Source organism: Cyprinodon tularosa, unplaced genomic scaffold (assembly GCF_016077235.1).
Source record: "Cyprinodon tularosa strain WSP-4 unplaced genomic scaffold, ASM1607723v1 ctg690, whole genome shotgun sequence".
Taxonomy (NCBI): Eukaryota; Metazoa; Chordata; class Actinopteri; order Cyprinodontiformes; family Cyprinodontidae; genus Cyprinodon; species Cyprinodon tularosa.
In genome coordinates this window covers 259,365-276,889 of record NW_024039441.1, presented here as the reverse complement: position 1 = coordinate 276,889, position 17,525 = coordinate 259,365, and the positions used below count along the sequence as shown (strand labels likewise).

Genomic DNA, 17,525 nt, shown 5'->3' with positions numbered 1-17,525 from the left:
TGTGATCACTCCTAAATTAACTTAAAATCCTGAAACCTGCCGACGGAATTTGTTCGCTTTTATTACCGGTATCCTGGTGCCTGCAGTTTAAATTATTTAGATGAAAAACACCTGCCAGCAGCCGCGGTGAACCTGGAGGCTGCCCAGCCTAGAGGCTGCTGATGAAAGGATTTCTCCTGTCGGTGCACCGCTGGTATGTGGGGGTCTGAGCGCCTCCGACAGAAATAGATAATCTGGATGAACTGACTGCAATGATTAAGTTTTCAGGTGGACTTTCTCACTTAAAAACATATTAAAACTACTTTATTCCCACTGATCACAGCAAATAAAGCTGCAAGATTTAGATTATTTAGATGAAAAAACACCTGCCAGCCACCGCGGTGAAGAGGAGGAGACCCGCCCAGAGGCTGCTGTTGAATTAAGTTTTCAGGTAGAAAAATAGAGCGGGAGCAAAACTGAGTATGATTGTGCTTTATTAATGTATTTATTACAGAGTATTAATCAAACCCATCAAAGTCATCATCCTCTGTTTCTGAATTAAACAGCTGCGCTAAATCAGACATGCCAGTTTCCCATCTTCGCTGTCAGAGTCACTTTCCGTGCAGCGCGGCTCCTCAGAAATAATGCCTGCTTTTGCGAAAGCTTGAACAACAGAGCCAGCAGACACGTTAGTCCATCTACAATCCATCCGCAAACGGTGGCGTAACTTGCCCGGCGCTGCCTTCCACTTTTCCTGAAACTGTGGTCTCCGTCTGTCATCCATCGCTCCCACGCCGCTCGCAGCCTTACTTTGAACGGCCGCTTCACACCGATGTCGAGCGGTTGAAGTTCCTTTGTCAGACCCCCGAGATAACGGCGAGCACAGCGTTCATTTGATTCACCATGTTTTTCTCATCAGCTGTGAGATGGGCACGCATGGAGTCACAGATTAACTGCGATGGTGATGCGTGGAAAAAAGCACCTGGTCTCCTCACATACACCTCCCTCAGCCACGCTTTCATCATCTCCTCATCCATCCAGCCCTTTTCTTTGCGTTAATATCATATGTCATCAGAGCGCTGTGTCTGTCTCGCTGTCAGCTCCCAGATCAGCTTCTCTGATTGGTTGATGCGGCGCGTCCAGCAGCAAAACTTCAATTTTTCCATCTCGAGCAGCAGCAGCGCGTTGGCGGTGCGTCAGATGCTTAAAGGCTGCGGGACCTTTTGCTGCACCTATACGCGCTTCAACCATTGACTTTGCATGTAAACTCGCTGCTTCTGCTGCACCTGCTGGGTCCGGTTCACACCGATGTCGAGCGGTTGAACAGCGAGCACAGCGTTAATTTGTTTCCCCATGTTTTTCACATCAGCTGTGAGATGGGCACGCATGGAGTCACATATTAACAGCGATGGTGATGAGTGGAAAAAAAAACACCTGGTCTCCTTACATTCAGCCACTCTTTCATCATCTCCTCAATGAGGTGGTCTCAAAAGTCGCAGTTACAACACACATAGGGCGCACCGCACCAAAGGGCACACCGTACATTTTGAGGGAAAAAAAAGACGTTTAAGTGCGCCTTATAGTCGTGAAAATACGGTAAATCGACTTATGGCCGATATCAAGCTTGAAAGGACCCGACTAGTGACCAGGTGGTCAGAAACTGTAATTTTGTTGTCAGTCTAATGTTAGTACACTAATGATTAAAATGTCTAATTAGTTGGAATATTCAAGTTGAGAGTGTCGCTGCAGACAACCTCTGGTTAAGATGGAAGCTCCTTGTTCTGGAGTTGGTAAAAGACGTCCACATAAGAACAACTAATTGTCTATTAAGGTTGGCCACAGGGGTCCATCAATGATTGGTTAAGGGTGGAAATGGCCACCGCTAGCCCCTCATCTAGCTATGCTTCTGCAGCCTGCATTAAATATAGACGTGCAACCAGGTGCTGTATATTGACCTAAACATGTATTTAATACATCTTAAATTAAACTAATAGTTTGGTCAAAAGTTATGCAGTTTTGCTTTAACAAAGTATAGATTTATACAGAAAACATCTGCTTTCACAGAAGCAGCTTGATGATTAAAAGCTAATAGTACATTTTATTAGTAGCAGCTTCATGGTCATCAGAAATGTGAGGAAAGAAATTTGGATGTAATAGTTTTGGGTTTTTTTTTTTTTTTTTTGCTTTATTATTTACACATTAATATTACTCTAACTTTTTTTGTAGGTTCAATGTTAAAATTTAGTCTGACCTCATCATAGCAAATAAAACCTGGATAGAAAAGGAGACCCAGGTTCATATCCCAGTTGCACCAGGAAGGGCATTCAACATAAAAACAGCCAAATCTGTCTGCAAATTATAATGACAGCTGGAAGGACTCCCTCACCTACTGTCCCTTGCCAATAATTAGCCATCTCATATTATTTCAATTCCAATGCTGCATTATGGTTTGGATTTGTCTTTTTTGCCATATATTCTGGATAAAATGAAATATTTGTTTTTTATATAAGAATTTCAAAATATTGGCAAAGACAAATGATTTTTATTCTGTCCTAAAAGCTTGAATGTATTTGTTTTCAGAGAATTTACTTTCATTCTGTTATGATTTACTTTTCCAAACAAGTTGTTTTTCCAATTTATATCTGAGTCCATTCTACTGTTATTCTGTATTATACTGTATGGCAGTAAATTCCATCTTCAAACACAGTAATTCTTATAAGCATTTAGCATTTTTGTGTTTCTTAAATATTTTTGTGCTCTCTCACCAAGCAGGATGACTCCCAGAATTGTTGTGCCACAGTCTGATGCCCTGCAGCTCACCCAAACAGGAGGGTGTAGTCAGCAGGAACAAATCCACTGCTCCCCTTTCAAACACAGGCTTCTTTGGATCAGTCAGGTGGTGAGGCTTACTGTTTCCGTCTGCGCCAAGGAGAGTGACTATAACCTAAAAAAAAAAAAAAAGGAAATACTTTGTTTTAAAAATGAACCTTTACTGAACATGAAGGGCTGTGGACACTACATACAATACATCCTGTGAAGATGTGGCTAAATACATGAATATGTAGTTTGTGTATCCTTATCTGGAAAAAAAGTGCAAACCTTTATTTGCATATTTTTTATTAAGTAGCATTAAAATATAGCTACAGCACAGGTGTAAATTGATGTATATTTTGAAGAGTAATCTGAACAAACTCAGTGGCAAAAGATCCTATAAAAGGAAAACATTGTTTTAACAAATTTATCAGTGCAGCAATTGCTGGCATCCCAACCAAACTGTAACTTAAATACAAATATTTTAAGTTACATCTAAGTTACAAAAAAGCCCTTTTTTATCAGAATAATTCCCTAGAAATCTATTGCTGTCCTTTGCTGTAAGCACTGTAGGTTGTTAGTGGAAGTATCAAATATTTCATGGACATTTAAAGATAATATAGATATAAAGTTTGGACCTACCCTCTAACCCTGGTGTTTATATTTGTCTGATGCAGAAATTGGTCTGTGCAGCTTTATAATGTTTGGCTGTGTTTCACAGATATAGAAAGCTTAAATTAAATGGAAACTGATTGTTGGCTGAATGTTTGGGAAACAAGCAAAAAAGCACAGAAAAAGGACTTGTTTACATGATTGCCTGAAGGCAGCAAAGTTAGTTTCAGAATATTGCATAATTAGCACTTTGATGTTATGTTTTAACTTGATCTGTAACTAGTTTAGTTAAAAAAAAGACTTGAGATTTAAAAGATATAACCTTAACCAGTGGCTCCTAAACCTTTAGTTTTTTTTTTTTTATTCAAATAACCCATACATATATTCATAATATTCTTTAATCAAACATACTTAAATGACCTCACTAACTTCTGTAGTTCATCACATTTTGGCAATAATAATTTTTTTGTTCTGCATATTCGTACCCTCAAAGTTTTTGCAGCTGTTATCCCATTCAGGTGAGATAAGCATTATTTGAAACTTAACTGATAGCGATTTGATGTTTGTTTATTCTGAATAAATGCATTTTTATATATTCTACTACCTGAGAAGATGTGGAGGCTCCCATTCGATGCCCAGTGCAAACACACAACAGATAGCGGTAAGTATCCGTAGGGTCGTTGTCCTCAAGAACTGTTCCCTTCACCTGCAGATGATAAAAGAAGCATACGGACTACCATCTAATCCATCTGTCCATCCTGAACTCTGATATGTTTTGTTAAGCTGGTTTTACTTGCTTATCTGGACCATAATTCCCATAAGAAAGTATGTAGATTCTCTGAGCAGGCAAATATTGTAAATTGTATGATCCAAAATGACACCAAAACTAGACTTGACAAGAACAAATTATGAATTAAAGTTGCTGGAGAGAAGCTTTACCTTGACTGTGTCTTTAATGTCTTTTCTTCGTGCCAACACAACCGCAAGGAGGTAGGTCGCAAACAGAGCCCCGACAAAGCACACGACCACGGGATTCTCAGCAAAGGTTGCAAAAAGCTCAGCAGTGCGTGAAGGATCGACAAGATTCGGAGTCACAAAAAAAGAGCTCCCAAAAAATGTGAGGTGATTGCAGAGACACTGGGTGACTAAATTTGTGGTCTTCACACCAACCTTGAAGAACAAACAATTTTTACTATCATAAAGAATGCTAAAAGCTGTCTCTTTATAATAAATGATTATCCTTACTCTGCAGCCAGAATCCTCCCAGTCCAACAGAGTTTCATTCCAAAATTTGCATGAGGATGTGATGGGGGTAATAGATAATGTGGCATTGATAGATTTTATACCTGGACCAACAATTGGTTTAACCACCAGATAATGTAACCCAGTGTTTCCCTGAAAAGTTGTAGGGCTAAGTAGCCATGTATATCTTTCTTCTGTATCAGACACAAAAATAAATATTAAGTTACCTAAAATTTAAATGATAAAAATAGAGGAAAACACTGATTACCTTCAGTTGTTCCTGGAAGAGGCATCTCGGTCATTGCTACATAATTGGTGTCAGTGGGATAATCCATGTAACCAAGGAAAAGTTTAAAGGGTAGAGGATCTTCTGAAGGCACCATCTTTAAAACAAATAGTGAATTTAGATGCTTTAATATTATTAGCAGTGCTGAGATCTAAACGCATATGTAATTACAATGTCTTTCTAAAAGTGAACTTTTTCACATTTTGATAGCATAACGACCATAAAGAAGAGACTTTTATGTTTTAAACAAATAGAAGACATATATTTAAGAAAGGTTGCTCTGCTCCTCAGCTCTAAATGTGTCGGGAGCTGGAGAAGTTCCATCTTTCTCCAGCAGAGTCCGCCATGGATCCTCCTGAGCTGAGCCTTCGACACACCTGAGGCGCATCTCATCATCAGAGGATCCACAGTATATAAACTGCCTTCAGACCTTGCCTCGACGCCGCAGTGTTAAATCCAGTTTGGTTAGCACCTAAGCCTAGTATCTTCTGAGAACCTTTGTTGCCATTGAATCCAGATTGGATTCTAACCCTTTGTCTCTGCTTTCAGGAATCCTGTTTTTCTCCTGTGAAGCTCTGGAAGAGCTTAACCTGCCGAGCCTGCCCTCTGAGCCAAACCTGAAGACTCTTCTCTGGATTCCCATGCAGCTCTGGACTAAGACTGGAAACTCAAAGTCAAGGTCTGCCCTCTCGCTAGAAGTAAGACGCTGAAGCAGTTATCGGACTCTGCTGAACAAAACAATCTCTGGACCCAACAGTTCCTCTCCCAAGGCTTTAACTGGACTACTCTAGGTACAAACCTGAAACTCTCAAAGTCAAACTCCACTGATCCAACGCTAACTGAACTGTCTCCTACACAGACTCCAGTGAACCAGCCCCCAGGCCTGAACCAGTACAAGTGTTATTTCCATGTGCTTTGTGAAACAATAAACTTGTTAAACTTTTCTTCAGTCTCCGTGGTGTTCTGCATCTTGGGCCTCTCAGTAACCCATCATGACAAAATGTAACCTTTTTCAATTGTTGATAAACCTTATTTTGTGCAAAACTTATACCGCAAATTCATCTTAAACACACCATACACACTGAAATATGGTGGTGAGGGATTCATGCTAAGGGGCGTATTATTTTTTTAGCCAACGGCAGGACAGTGAGGTCGGAGCAGATAGGAAGATAAATCATGCTCAGTACAGGATATAAACAGGATATGGATAGTGACACTAATAATATTAAACATAACTTAGAAGTTGTCACTTAAAATCCAGGTCATGCTTATAAAAGTATGTGGATATGTGTGTGCAGAGGTGAGCTTTTACAGTAGGTTTAGGATGACTTTAGTGATTCCATAAAATATTTCATATCTACTAAAATGTTAACTGCACATTTACTGTTTTAAGAAAGGTAAAAAGCCAACTGACCTTTAAAAGAAGAGTATAGTCATTTGAAGGAACCTCAATGGCTGCTGTGCTGTAGTTACCAAGATCCAAAACAGAGGAGTTAACTTGTTCAGCAGAAGGTCTTGGCAGAAGAATCTGGGACATCAGCCAAAAGCAGACATATGGTAAATGGCATGTACTTATATAGCGCCTTTATTCAAGTTAGGAGACTTGACCAAAGCGCTTTACACTACATTCATTCACCCATTCACACACACACTCACACACTGATGGTGGCAAGCTAAATTGTAGCCACAGCTGCCCTGGGGCTCACTGACAGAAGCGGGGCTGCCGTACACTGGCGCCACCGGGCCCTCTGACCACCATCAGTAGACAATGCAGGTGAAGTGTCTTGCCCAAGGACACAACGACAATGAAAGTCGGAGTCGGGGCTTGGACCGTCAACCCTTCGATTTCAGGGCAAACTCCTACATCCAACGCCACTGTCGCCCCATACATGCATATATACATTTATATAAGCATTCAAATAACCGTTTATTCTGTTAATGTTTAGCACATTCACAGAGGGTTCACTGCTTTAATTGGAGTTTTTTTTTCTTTGACTAAGATAAATATGAAGAGGTCTGTTTACTCCTGTTATTCCCATTATCATAAATAATATCAGTTTGATTCAGATATCCCCATGGCTCTGAACTGAATTATAAGTAGATTAATTTCTCCACTGTTTTGTGTGCAAATGAATGGAGAAAACTTAGAAATAGCATTTAATTTTCTCTTTTCACACTTTAATAGTTTGTGCTCCCATGCCCACAAACCAATTGGACAAGATTATTCTGCACAGTTTCAAGATCCAGGCTCATAGCAGACCCAGGGATGCAAACAGTAGAAGTAGGTCTATTTTAATGCCTTAGGGGTGGGTGTGTTATGTGCTAGGAATGATTTAGCTGAAAATCGAAACCCCCTCTGGCCTAATTCAAACTCAGTTCCTTTCAGTATGACACATCTAATCTGGAGCATGTTACATTTTTAAACAAGAACAGGAAAAAAAAAAAAGGATGTATAAAGAGTAACTTTGAAAAACAGTACATTTTTTAAATTTAACCTCCTCTATACCCAGATGATATTCTGAGCAATATGAAAATTGCATTCCAACATTTATATTATTTATTAATTCATTCATCATGTTAAACATGTTATTTATATCTATATATGTTTGTATATATATATATATATATATATATATATATATATATATATATATATATATATATATATATATATATATATATATATATATATATGCAGCCATATACTGTATATAGGGAAACAGCTTTATAGAAATCCAAACATTTCCGCAAATTTTGACATTTACCTTAATTTGCGACCAAAAATTCCACACAAACTGTTTTTCAATTCATATTAACATACAGGTAGAAACGTTCTTCTCTTTTTTTGTTTAAAAATAAAAGAAAAATTTCTTGGGAGGATACTCTGAAATCTTCTCAGTGAGGTTTGTTTCAAAAGGTAATCACAGTTCAGTAAAAAAAAAACCAGATGATGCAGTGCTGCTACACTGACCTCAATATCTTCACTTAAGTTCTCCACAGGGATACCGGATCCATCTTGTCTTGTGAGGGACAGACCACCTATTAGGCCACTGATGTTTCCTTTCTCGTTCCAAGAAAAGGGGTTTATATCTAAACTCAGCATCTGTTGTTGTATTGAAAGAACAAATCCTGACTCAATCTCATTTCAAGAAAGACACTTTAGAAAATTGAGGAGAACTTTGATCAAGCATGCACAGCGTCTGGAAAACACCTGTTCTTGGCAACACTGATTTCACATGAAACACTTATTTTGACTTACTCGAACATCCACTGGTTCCTCTGAGGGAAACATGTCAGAAGCCAGTTGAGGCAGAGAAAATGAGGGCTGAGAACTGGAGTTGGCACTTATGGGCTCTGTGTGTAAACTTTCATGTGTCACTCTGCAGGATGAAAGGAGCAGGCATTAAATTAAGCTGTGAAAAAATACAAAAGACCTTTTTCCATTTTTAGTTTTTACCTGACAGTAATGGTGTGGCTCTGAGCAGGCTATAAAATTATACAAACATTGTCTAATGGGTATGAAAACATAAATTCAACACATTCAATGTTTTTCATTATTGAGAAATTAGAAAAGCTGTGTGCAGGAGATGACTTACGTCTCATCATGCACGTTAAGTAATAACTTAGAGGGTGTTGGCCTAGTGGGTTAGAGATTGTGCTCTGAGAAGGTTGCAAGTATCCAGTTCGATCCCCACATCCTCCACTCCAGGTTCTTGAGCAAAACCCTTAACCCAACAACGCTCCCTGACTGCCACACAATGGCAGCCCACTGCTCCCCAAGAAGATGTTGGGTTTTTTTTTCTCCCGATTGTCACCATTCTTTACAATTTTGGTTTTGTTCCTTGAGATTTACGGGGCTCTATTTCTTTTTAGCTCGGCGGTCTACAGCATGACACAGCCTAAGGGTCTGGGTTTAAACTGAGCCATTGCAACATTTAAATGGTTTCTTTTAAAGCTGCTCGTCAGAACATTCGGTGCTTTTTAATTGGGGCTGACCTCACATTGTACTCTAGAATAGTTTGGTATGGAGAACAATTTATGGTCCACTTGATTAATTCAATGGACGCCCAAGTTACCGCCTGTCCAGCACCATGCTTAAAGATTGATAAAAGGTGTTTTGCTGACATGATGCACTATACACAGTAGTTCTGATGTTTTCATTTGGGAGCACTTGCTATAGGACATTATTTCAGAGGTTTAAGGATTTATTCAAATACAAGTTTTCTATGTTAAATAATTCTGAAATGTTATTTTTAGTAAGGTTCCTCCTCAAACCCATTCCAAAAAGGCTATACTAGTTCAGTCTTTTGTGTCATTAAGTTACAACCGCACACTTCACTAAGGAATGAACCTGACACTGAAATTGAATTCTGGAATGTTTTTTATTTTTTTTTTTAGCATGACTGAGATGAACTAACTGGGACATCAACTCCTGGAAAGATCTGCAGAAGTCTTCAATACAATTTTCACTGTGTTATGATGGATTTCAGATTTTTAGAAATATCTTTTTAATCCCTCCTAGAATGATGGGCAGCAAAAATTGCTTCTCTAAGTTCACCGGTGATTACTTTTCTTCACCAAAACGCTGCAAAATACAAACCTCTCTGCTTCTAAAGGTAAAGTCAGCAACTGTTGTCCTTTTTTTTTTTTTTTATTAAATTCCAAAAGAAAATGTCTTTCGTTTTTTTTTCAAACCAAATGTCAGCTTCAGTATAATTCACTGCATAGTATTATAGTCAAATCTGTTGTTTTAAAAACACTTTTTTTTTTGAGTACCTGAAGAGTCAAACCTTGTCCTTCAGGGATAAACTGTGTACCAAACATACTATGTATGTCAATGACACCTATTCAATCTCTAATTCATAAAAAGTTTGTTTTTCTTAGAGTTTGATATCAAACTATACCTACCTTTTAACTAGTAGATTAATGTGAGGTTGTTGTATTATAATCGGGTCTTCGTTAATCTTCATTGTTTTCAACAAACCACTTTGTGTAAAGTTGAGAGCATTAAGCAGAGCATCAGAGATGTTTTTCTGCAAAACATTAAAAAGTTAATTATTTTCAAGAACATTAACCACCTACACTAGACCATATTGCCTGGATCAGTTAAGACCTACTGCAATACATTTTGAAATTATAGTTGCTTTTTGGGCCCTGCTGATTAAAATGCATCAAAAGAAGTGTTAAAATCTGCAAATCCTCCTTTGAAACATCTCAAAGAAGTTGACAACTCACGCTGGAAGAATACTCAAACATCTTGCTTGCTCCTTCCACTATGGCCGTTGCTGCAGAGAGAAATGCTTCCTTGTCTTCAGCTGTGCTCACATTCATATCCAGGAGAGATTGGCTGATGTTAGCAAACAATGCAGCAGCATCAATCTGTGCATGGAATATCAGCTTGTTGAATGACAGTCAGAGTGGGGTCCAAAGCTAATTCGACTATACTTGCATTGTTTGTGGCACTAATGTTTGGGTCATGTTCCCAAGCGAATATCTGGATTTACTCTGCCACACACCACCGGTGAAGGTTATAGCCCTATTCTATCAGAATTTTTGGAATCGCTTTAGTTATTCATAATTTACTAGAGTATGTGGGTCTGAATGCTTTTGTGAGTTATCAGTGCATATGTGGTTGTATGTATTAAGCAGAGGATGGCTTATTTTTATATAATAAAAGACAATCTAACATGAACTAATAAAATCAAATGGCAGTTAGTTTTAAGTAAACATTGCATAATGTAAAAAGTAAAACCTATATTTGTTATGTATATTTATTTGACTAGAAAATATATGCGTGTAACATTTTATTAGTAATGGGTTTAATCACATCTGTTTTTCAGTAAGAAAAAAATAAAAACTGGTATGTTTGCACTGAAGAAACTTGCTATGGTACATAGTATTATAAATGATGACATACAGCATACTCTGTAAGCTGAGATTTACAAATTACACCATTTAATTTGTTATATATGTGTTTTTGGTGTTAGAAAAGCATGACCCCACTACATTCTAAAGTAAAATTTGTATCTAACAATTTTGTTAGATTTGGTCCATGCAGGGGGGCACTCCCTAGTAGCCTGGGTGCCAGTCCGAACTTAGTCCCGCCCACAAGGTTTGAGTTCGGGGAAGTTCGGTCTGGCTCTGCTCCATAGTAGCGCGAGTATTAAAGCCCACTGTCAGGCGATCCAATCAAATTGTCAGGGCGGGCTTTATACGATGATGGACAGATGATCAAGAGTAACGTTATCAACCACGTGACCAAAGCGCGCTTGGGTGACAACAATAATGGCTGCCGCTGGAGAGTTTGGGTGAGTAGATTCTGCTATTAGGTCTTTTCTAGAAGATATCGACAGCAAATTAATTTTAAAAGAGGAACAGAGAAACGCGATCAAGTCTCATCTTCTTATTCTAGGCGTGAAACTGCACGCTTTGATTTTGTGGACAACAACTATGCCTCGCTTAAGATACGTCACGCACTCCGTTGCTCTTATTGGTTGTAGGTCTATCCAATTGAGTGCAGAGGCATTTTTTTTCCTGGTTCGTTCAAAACACGCCCCATAATCACAGCTCTATGGAGCAGTATCAGACTCATATTCTGACTAGAATTGAGTCGGACTACGTCAGGCTAACTCCCTAGGGCTTCAGTAGCACAATCTGAATCCAGTTAATTAATTAATTTTGTTCTTAGATGTCTTCTCATAACTAATTAATTGTAGCTAATTACATCATATTATCTGTAAAGATTTAGCATCTCATATTTTCATTGTTTCTCTTGAAACAAGCTTGTAAAACAATCATGTTTCACAGTTTTAGTTTCTTTGAATTTAAGATAAGTAGGAAATAATAGAAGTAAAAGCTAGTTTTTGAAAATGATGCATGTGGTTTGTCACTTTTTATAGAAGGGATACAAATCGATTAATTGGATTTGGTAAGAAAGATATCTAAGGTTATATTTCTAAGCTATCTCGCCGAGCCCTCATCTACATATGCTAAACTCTTGATTCAAGGGCATCATGACCCATTTTCTGAGTTATGCAATCATTTGGATGTTATCATAGAACGCATGCGACAGTTATCATAAGACTTAAGTTCTAAAGTCCCAAAAGGCATCTGATAAAGAACTAAAATAAGACAAAGACTTTGAAAGAAAATGAATAGGATCTGTCTTGATGAAGATGAACAATATAAATACTAAACCCGTTATTCTAATGTAGACAGTTTTCAAAATATGTGAAATCACTGATAACCCAGCTAATTTCCTTCATAAATTGTTAACCTCTAGATTAACTCGGCGCACGCAACTACTGGACGAAATCTGCCAGCGACGTCTCCCTCGTTTGGCACCAACACAGTGACAGTACACATCCAGAGTGGTCAATACAGTCTTTGAGAAGAGAGATGCTCTAAAGGAACTGTTTCATCACATTCTGGAGCATCATGACGAGTATGATGAGGACTATGTGCGCTGTGCTGATGGATTTAAAGCACGTACTCGTACTCGTCGTCTCCAGCTTTATCTGGAACCGGGCCGCAGGGGCAGCAGACTAAGCAGAGACTCCCAGACTTCCCTCTAAGCTGACACCTCCTCCAGCTCTGTTGGGGGAAGCCCTAGGTGCTCCTAGGCCAGCCGAGAGACATAGTCTCTCCAGTGTGTCCTGGGTTGTCCACTGGGCCTCCTCCCGGTGGGACGTGCCTGGAATACCACCCGATGGAGGCGGCCAGGGGGCATCCGAAGAAGATGTCCGAGCCACCTCAACTGACTCCTCTCGATGTGGAGGAGAACCGGCTCTACACTGAGCCTCTCCCGAATGACTGAGCTCCTCACCCTATCTCTAAGGGAGAGCCTAGCCACCCTGCGGAGAAAGCTCATTTCAGCCGCTTGTATCCGGGATCTCGTTCTTTGGGTCATGATCCAAATTTCATGACCATAGGTGAGGGTAGGAACGTAGACTGACCGGTAAATTGAGAGCTTTGCCTTTTTCGCTCAGCTCTCTCTTCACCACGAATGACCGGTGCAGCGTCCGCATCATTGCAGCAGCTCCACCGATCCATCTATCGATCTCCCGCTCCATTCTTCCCACACTCGTGAACAGGACCCCTAGATACTTGAACTCCTCCACTTGAGGCAGGGACTCTCCTCCAACCTGAAAGGGACAAGCCACCTTTTTCCGGTCGAGAACCATGGCCTTGGACTTGGAGGAGCTGATTCTCATCCCGGCCGCTTCATACTCGGCTGCAAACCACCCAGCGCACGCTGTAGGTCTTGGCAGGAGGGAGCCAGTCCCACAAAACACATGTGGACTGGTTGGGCAAACTCCCATGAACCCTCAAGCACCCTGCAGAGGGTGTAGAGCTGGTCCACTGTTCCATGGCCAGGACGAAAACCACACTGCTCCTCCTGCAGCCCAGGTTCGACAATCAGCTGGACTCTCCTCTCCAGCACCCTGGTATAGGCCTTTCCGGGGAGGCTTAGAAGTGTGATTCCCTGATAGTTGGAACACACCCTCTGGTCCCCCTTCTTGTGGAGGGGAACCACCACCCCGGTCTGCGAATCCAGGGGAACTGTCACCGAGCTCCACGCGATGTTGAAGAGACGTGTCAACCATGACAGCCCGACAACATCCAGAGCTCTAAGATACTCAGGACGGATCTCGTCCACCCCCGAAGCCTTGCCACCATAGAGTTTTTTGACCACCTCGGTGACTTCGGCCTGGGTGATGAACAAATCCAGCCCCAAGCACCCCGTCTCTTCTTCCCCCACCTAAGGCGTGTCTGTCGGGTTGAGGAGATCCTCAAAGTATTCCTTCCACTGCCCGACAATATTCTCCTTCAAGGTCAGCAGCTCCCCACTCCCACTGAAAACAGTGTTAGTGAAGCACTGCTTTCCCCTCCGGAGGCGCCAGACGGTTTGCCAGAATCAGTTTTTGGCCAACCGATAGTATTTTTCCATGGCCTTTCCGAACTCCTCCCAGGACCGTGATTTTGCCTCTGCAACTGCTCGGGCCACGACACGCTTGGCCTCACGGTACCTGCTTGCTGCTTCAGGAGTCCCACAAGCTCGATAGGACTCCTTCTTCAGCTTGACAGCATCCTTTACTATCGGTGTCCACCACCGGATTCGGGGATTTCCACCACGACAGGCACCGCAAACCTTATGGCCACAGCTACGGGCAGCCGCATCGACAATAGAAGCAGAGAACACAGCCCATTCAGACTCCATGTCTCCAACCTCCCTCGGAACCTGAGAGAAGCTCTCCCGGAGGTGGGAGTTGAACACGTCCCTGACTGAGGGTTCCACCAGACGTTCCCAGCAGACCCTCACTACACATTTGGGCCTGCCGAGTCGTTCAGGCTTCCTCCTCTTCCAGAGTATCCAACTCACCACCAGGTGGTGGTCGGTGTACAGCTCCGCCCCTCTCTTCACCCGAGTGTCCAGGACATGCGGCTGAAGATCAGAAGATACGACTACAAAGTTGATCATCGACCTTCGGCCTAGGGTGTCCTGGTGCCAAGTGCACCGATGGAAATCCTTATGCCTGAACATGGTGTTCATTAAGGACAATCCGTGACTTGCACAGAAGTCCAATAATGAGACACCACTCGGGTTCAGAGCTGGGGGCCCGTTCCTCCCTATCACGCCCCTCCAGGTGTCACTGTCGTTTCCCACGTGGGCGTTGAAGTAACACCCTCCCCAGGGATACTAAGAAGGCCTGGTACTCCGTACTGCTGTTCAGCCCATAGGCCAAAACAACTGTCAGAGTCCTCCCTTCAACCGAAGGCGAAGGGATGCGACCCTCTCGTCTACCTGGGTGAACTCCAACACGAGACGGCTGAGCTGGGGGGAGACAAGCAGCCCCACCCCTGCCCTCCGCCTCTCCCCGCGGGTCACTCCAGAGTAGAAGAGAGTCCAGCCTCTCTCAAGGAGCTGTATTCCAGAGCCCTGGCTGTGCGTAGAGGCGAGCCCAACTATTTCTAGCTGTTATCGCTCCACCTCCAGCACAAGCTTGGGCTCCTTCCCCGCCAGTGAGGTGACATTCCACGCCCCTAGAGCCAGTTTAAGCACCCGTGGATCAGGTTGCCAAGGTCTCCGCCTCTGGCTGCCGCCCAATCCTCTTTGCACCGGTCCCTCATGGTTCCCCCTGCAGGTGGTAAGCCCACTGGGGGATGGCCTCGCGTCGCTCCTTCGGGCTGGGCCCGGCCGGGTCCCGCGAGGAAGAACCCGACCACAAGGCGCTCGCCGACGAACCCCAACCCTAGGCCTGGCTCCAGGGTGGGGTCATGGCACCGCCGTACCGGGCGACGTCACTTGCCTCGTTGTAGTCCTCGTCATAAGGGTTTTTGAACCGCTCTTCGTCTGACTTGTCACCCAGAGCCTGTTTGCCTTGGGAGACCCTACCAGGGGCATTTAGCCCCCGACAACATAGCCTCTGGGATCACCCAGGCACTGAAACCCCTCCACCACGTTAAGGTGGCGGTTCAAGGAGGGGGATTTAAAGCACGTCTGGGTGATTTTGAGTTTTGTTTTTTGCTTGACACATTTAATGGCATTTTTGAGTACTCAGATGTGCTCTTTTCAGTACTACAGGACAAAAAACTGGATGTACAGTTTTGTCTGGCAAGGGTAAAGGAGTTTTGTGACACTGTTACGCGAGAGAGGAGCCGATACGAGGAAATCTACGAGGCTACAGAATGCACCGCGGGTGCTCCGAGCGCACGAAGAGGTCCAGCACAAGATCCTCGCGCGCACTACCACCAACTCTACGACAGGATTCTGGACAATGTTATTTGCCAGACGCAGACCAGATTTGAAGACCACGAAAAACTGATCTTTGTCACCCTCCTCGACCCCCAGAAATTTCGGGAATACCAGAAAAATTTCCCTCATGCAGCCTTTCCCAGCTTAGCACAGAGCCACGGAACACTTATCGATCTACCTCGGCTAAGAACAGAGCTAACTGTAATCTATGCTATAGATGATTTTGAGGGAAAATCTCCCACTGATCTCCTTGACTTCCTTCAGCAGAAAAATCTCAATGAGAGCATGACGCAGCTATACACATTTGAGTGTTTGGCAGTGACCATCCCCGTGTGTACTGCTTCTGTTGAACGGACATTCTCAGCCCTTAAGCGAATTAAAACTTATGCCAGAAATACGACAGGGCAGGCTTGACTTACGACAGGGTAGGCTCGACTTTTAGCTTTAGCTTCGATGGCGATAAGGACTTCTTGATGGAACTGAAACGCACGGATAATCTGCACAACAGAGTTATTGAAATCTTCTTGAGGAAAGAAAGGAGGATTGATTTTGTGTACAAATAATCAGGATTTTTGGTGTGTAAAATGTTACTATATTTCTAATTAATATTGCAATTTTATCAGGTTATTTTTTTTTATGTGTGTCGCAGCTGTACCTGCAGTAGAAGTTCTATAGCCATAAAATAGTTATTGAGGGTTGGATTGAGTCAGACGTAGCACTACCGCAGGCCTAGGTGTGAAATGTACGGCCCGCCACTGGTGGTTCTAGATTCCCAATGATCTAAACCTAAACCACATAAAGTAACATTTTGAAAACTTCTGTATATTTAATTTATAGCTCAGTCTAACCTCTCTGACTTTAACCTTCATTCTCTTTTTTCCAAAAAACTTCTCAGACATCAGACAATAATGAACTGTCCACTGTTTGTTTAACGTCATTGTAAATTGGGGTTTAGGTGTTGCACCTCAAAGTAGAGTGAAATCATCAACTAATATAGTAGATTACACTGTTGAAACAATTATTAAAAATAGGATGTCTTTCTGATCCCTTTATCCTTTAAAAACAATAGCAAAAAATGCAGAAAAAGTTGCTAATATTTAAAGTGTAGAGATGTATTATAAGTTGCAACAATTGTGGTTCAGGTTACTTTTCCAAAACAATAAAATGCCATTACCTGTGCAGATAAACTGAGTTCATCGCCTTTCTGGATAAGACAGATAAGCACTCTGGCTACCACGTGAGCCTCTTCTGGAATTTTTAAAGGAGATTCCTCTATTGTATCAATCAGCAAATCAATCATCTTCTCTCTCAGCTTTGAAAAAAAAAAAAAGGTATATATTTAGTCTTTTGTTGTTAAGGGGGGAATGGTATGACATGAGGGGAAATAAAAGTATAAAACAGTTAGCTATGCAGAGTTAGTGAACATTTTTCTTTGGGATGCTCCAATAAAGCAACATCTGGAAAATGAGGCCAACTGGAAAATCCCTCCCTCTCTCACTTATTCAATTTATTCCTATACAGCCAATTTTAAGAAAGGCATTTTACTAGAACACAAAAAATGCATTTATAAGTAGAAAAACACATTGCCAATTTTATTGAATAATTAGACAGATTCAAATGAAATGACATACACGCTATTCTAGTTACACAAAAACATATTTAAAAATATTATGTTATTTGTTCACGAGTAAGGGACGGATGGAGCGCGAGATCAATAGATGGATCGGTGCGGCGATGGAAGTGATGTGTTCGCTGTATCGGACTGTTCTGGTGAAGAGGGAGCTGAGTCAGGGGGCAAGGCTCTTTATTAACCAATCGATCTATGTTCCCATCCACCTA

General features: G+C 41.8%; 1 protein-coding gene across 1 annotated transcript in view; it reads right to left on the bottom strand.

Annotated features, from left to right (window-relative positions):
* Positions 1-17,525, bottom strand: part of LOC119771847 (polycystic kidney disease protein 1-like 2) — a 60,766-nt gene that overhangs the window by 24,650 nt on the left and 18,591 nt on the right. The window contains exons 15-24 of the mRNA XM_038268029.1: positions 16,861-16,998; positions 10,166-10,309; positions 9,839-9,963; positions 8,190-8,310; positions 7,902-8,033; positions 6,345-6,458; positions 4,913-5,027; positions 4,342-4,838; positions 4,007-4,108; positions 2,745-2,923 (exon numbers count right to left, since the gene is read on the bottom strand). Coding sequence (XP_038123957.1) covers positions 2,745-2,923; positions 4,007-4,108; positions 4,342-4,838; positions 4,913-5,027; positions 6,345-6,458; positions 7,902-8,033; positions 8,190-8,310; positions 9,839-9,963; positions 10,166-10,309; positions 16,861-16,998 — 1,667 coding nt within the window. The remainder of the gene's footprint in view (positions 1-2,744; positions 2,924-4,006; positions 4,109-4,341; positions 4,839-4,912; positions 5,028-6,344; positions 6,459-7,901; positions 8,034-8,189; positions 8,311-9,838; positions 9,964-10,165; positions 10,310-16,860; positions 16,999-17,525) is intronic.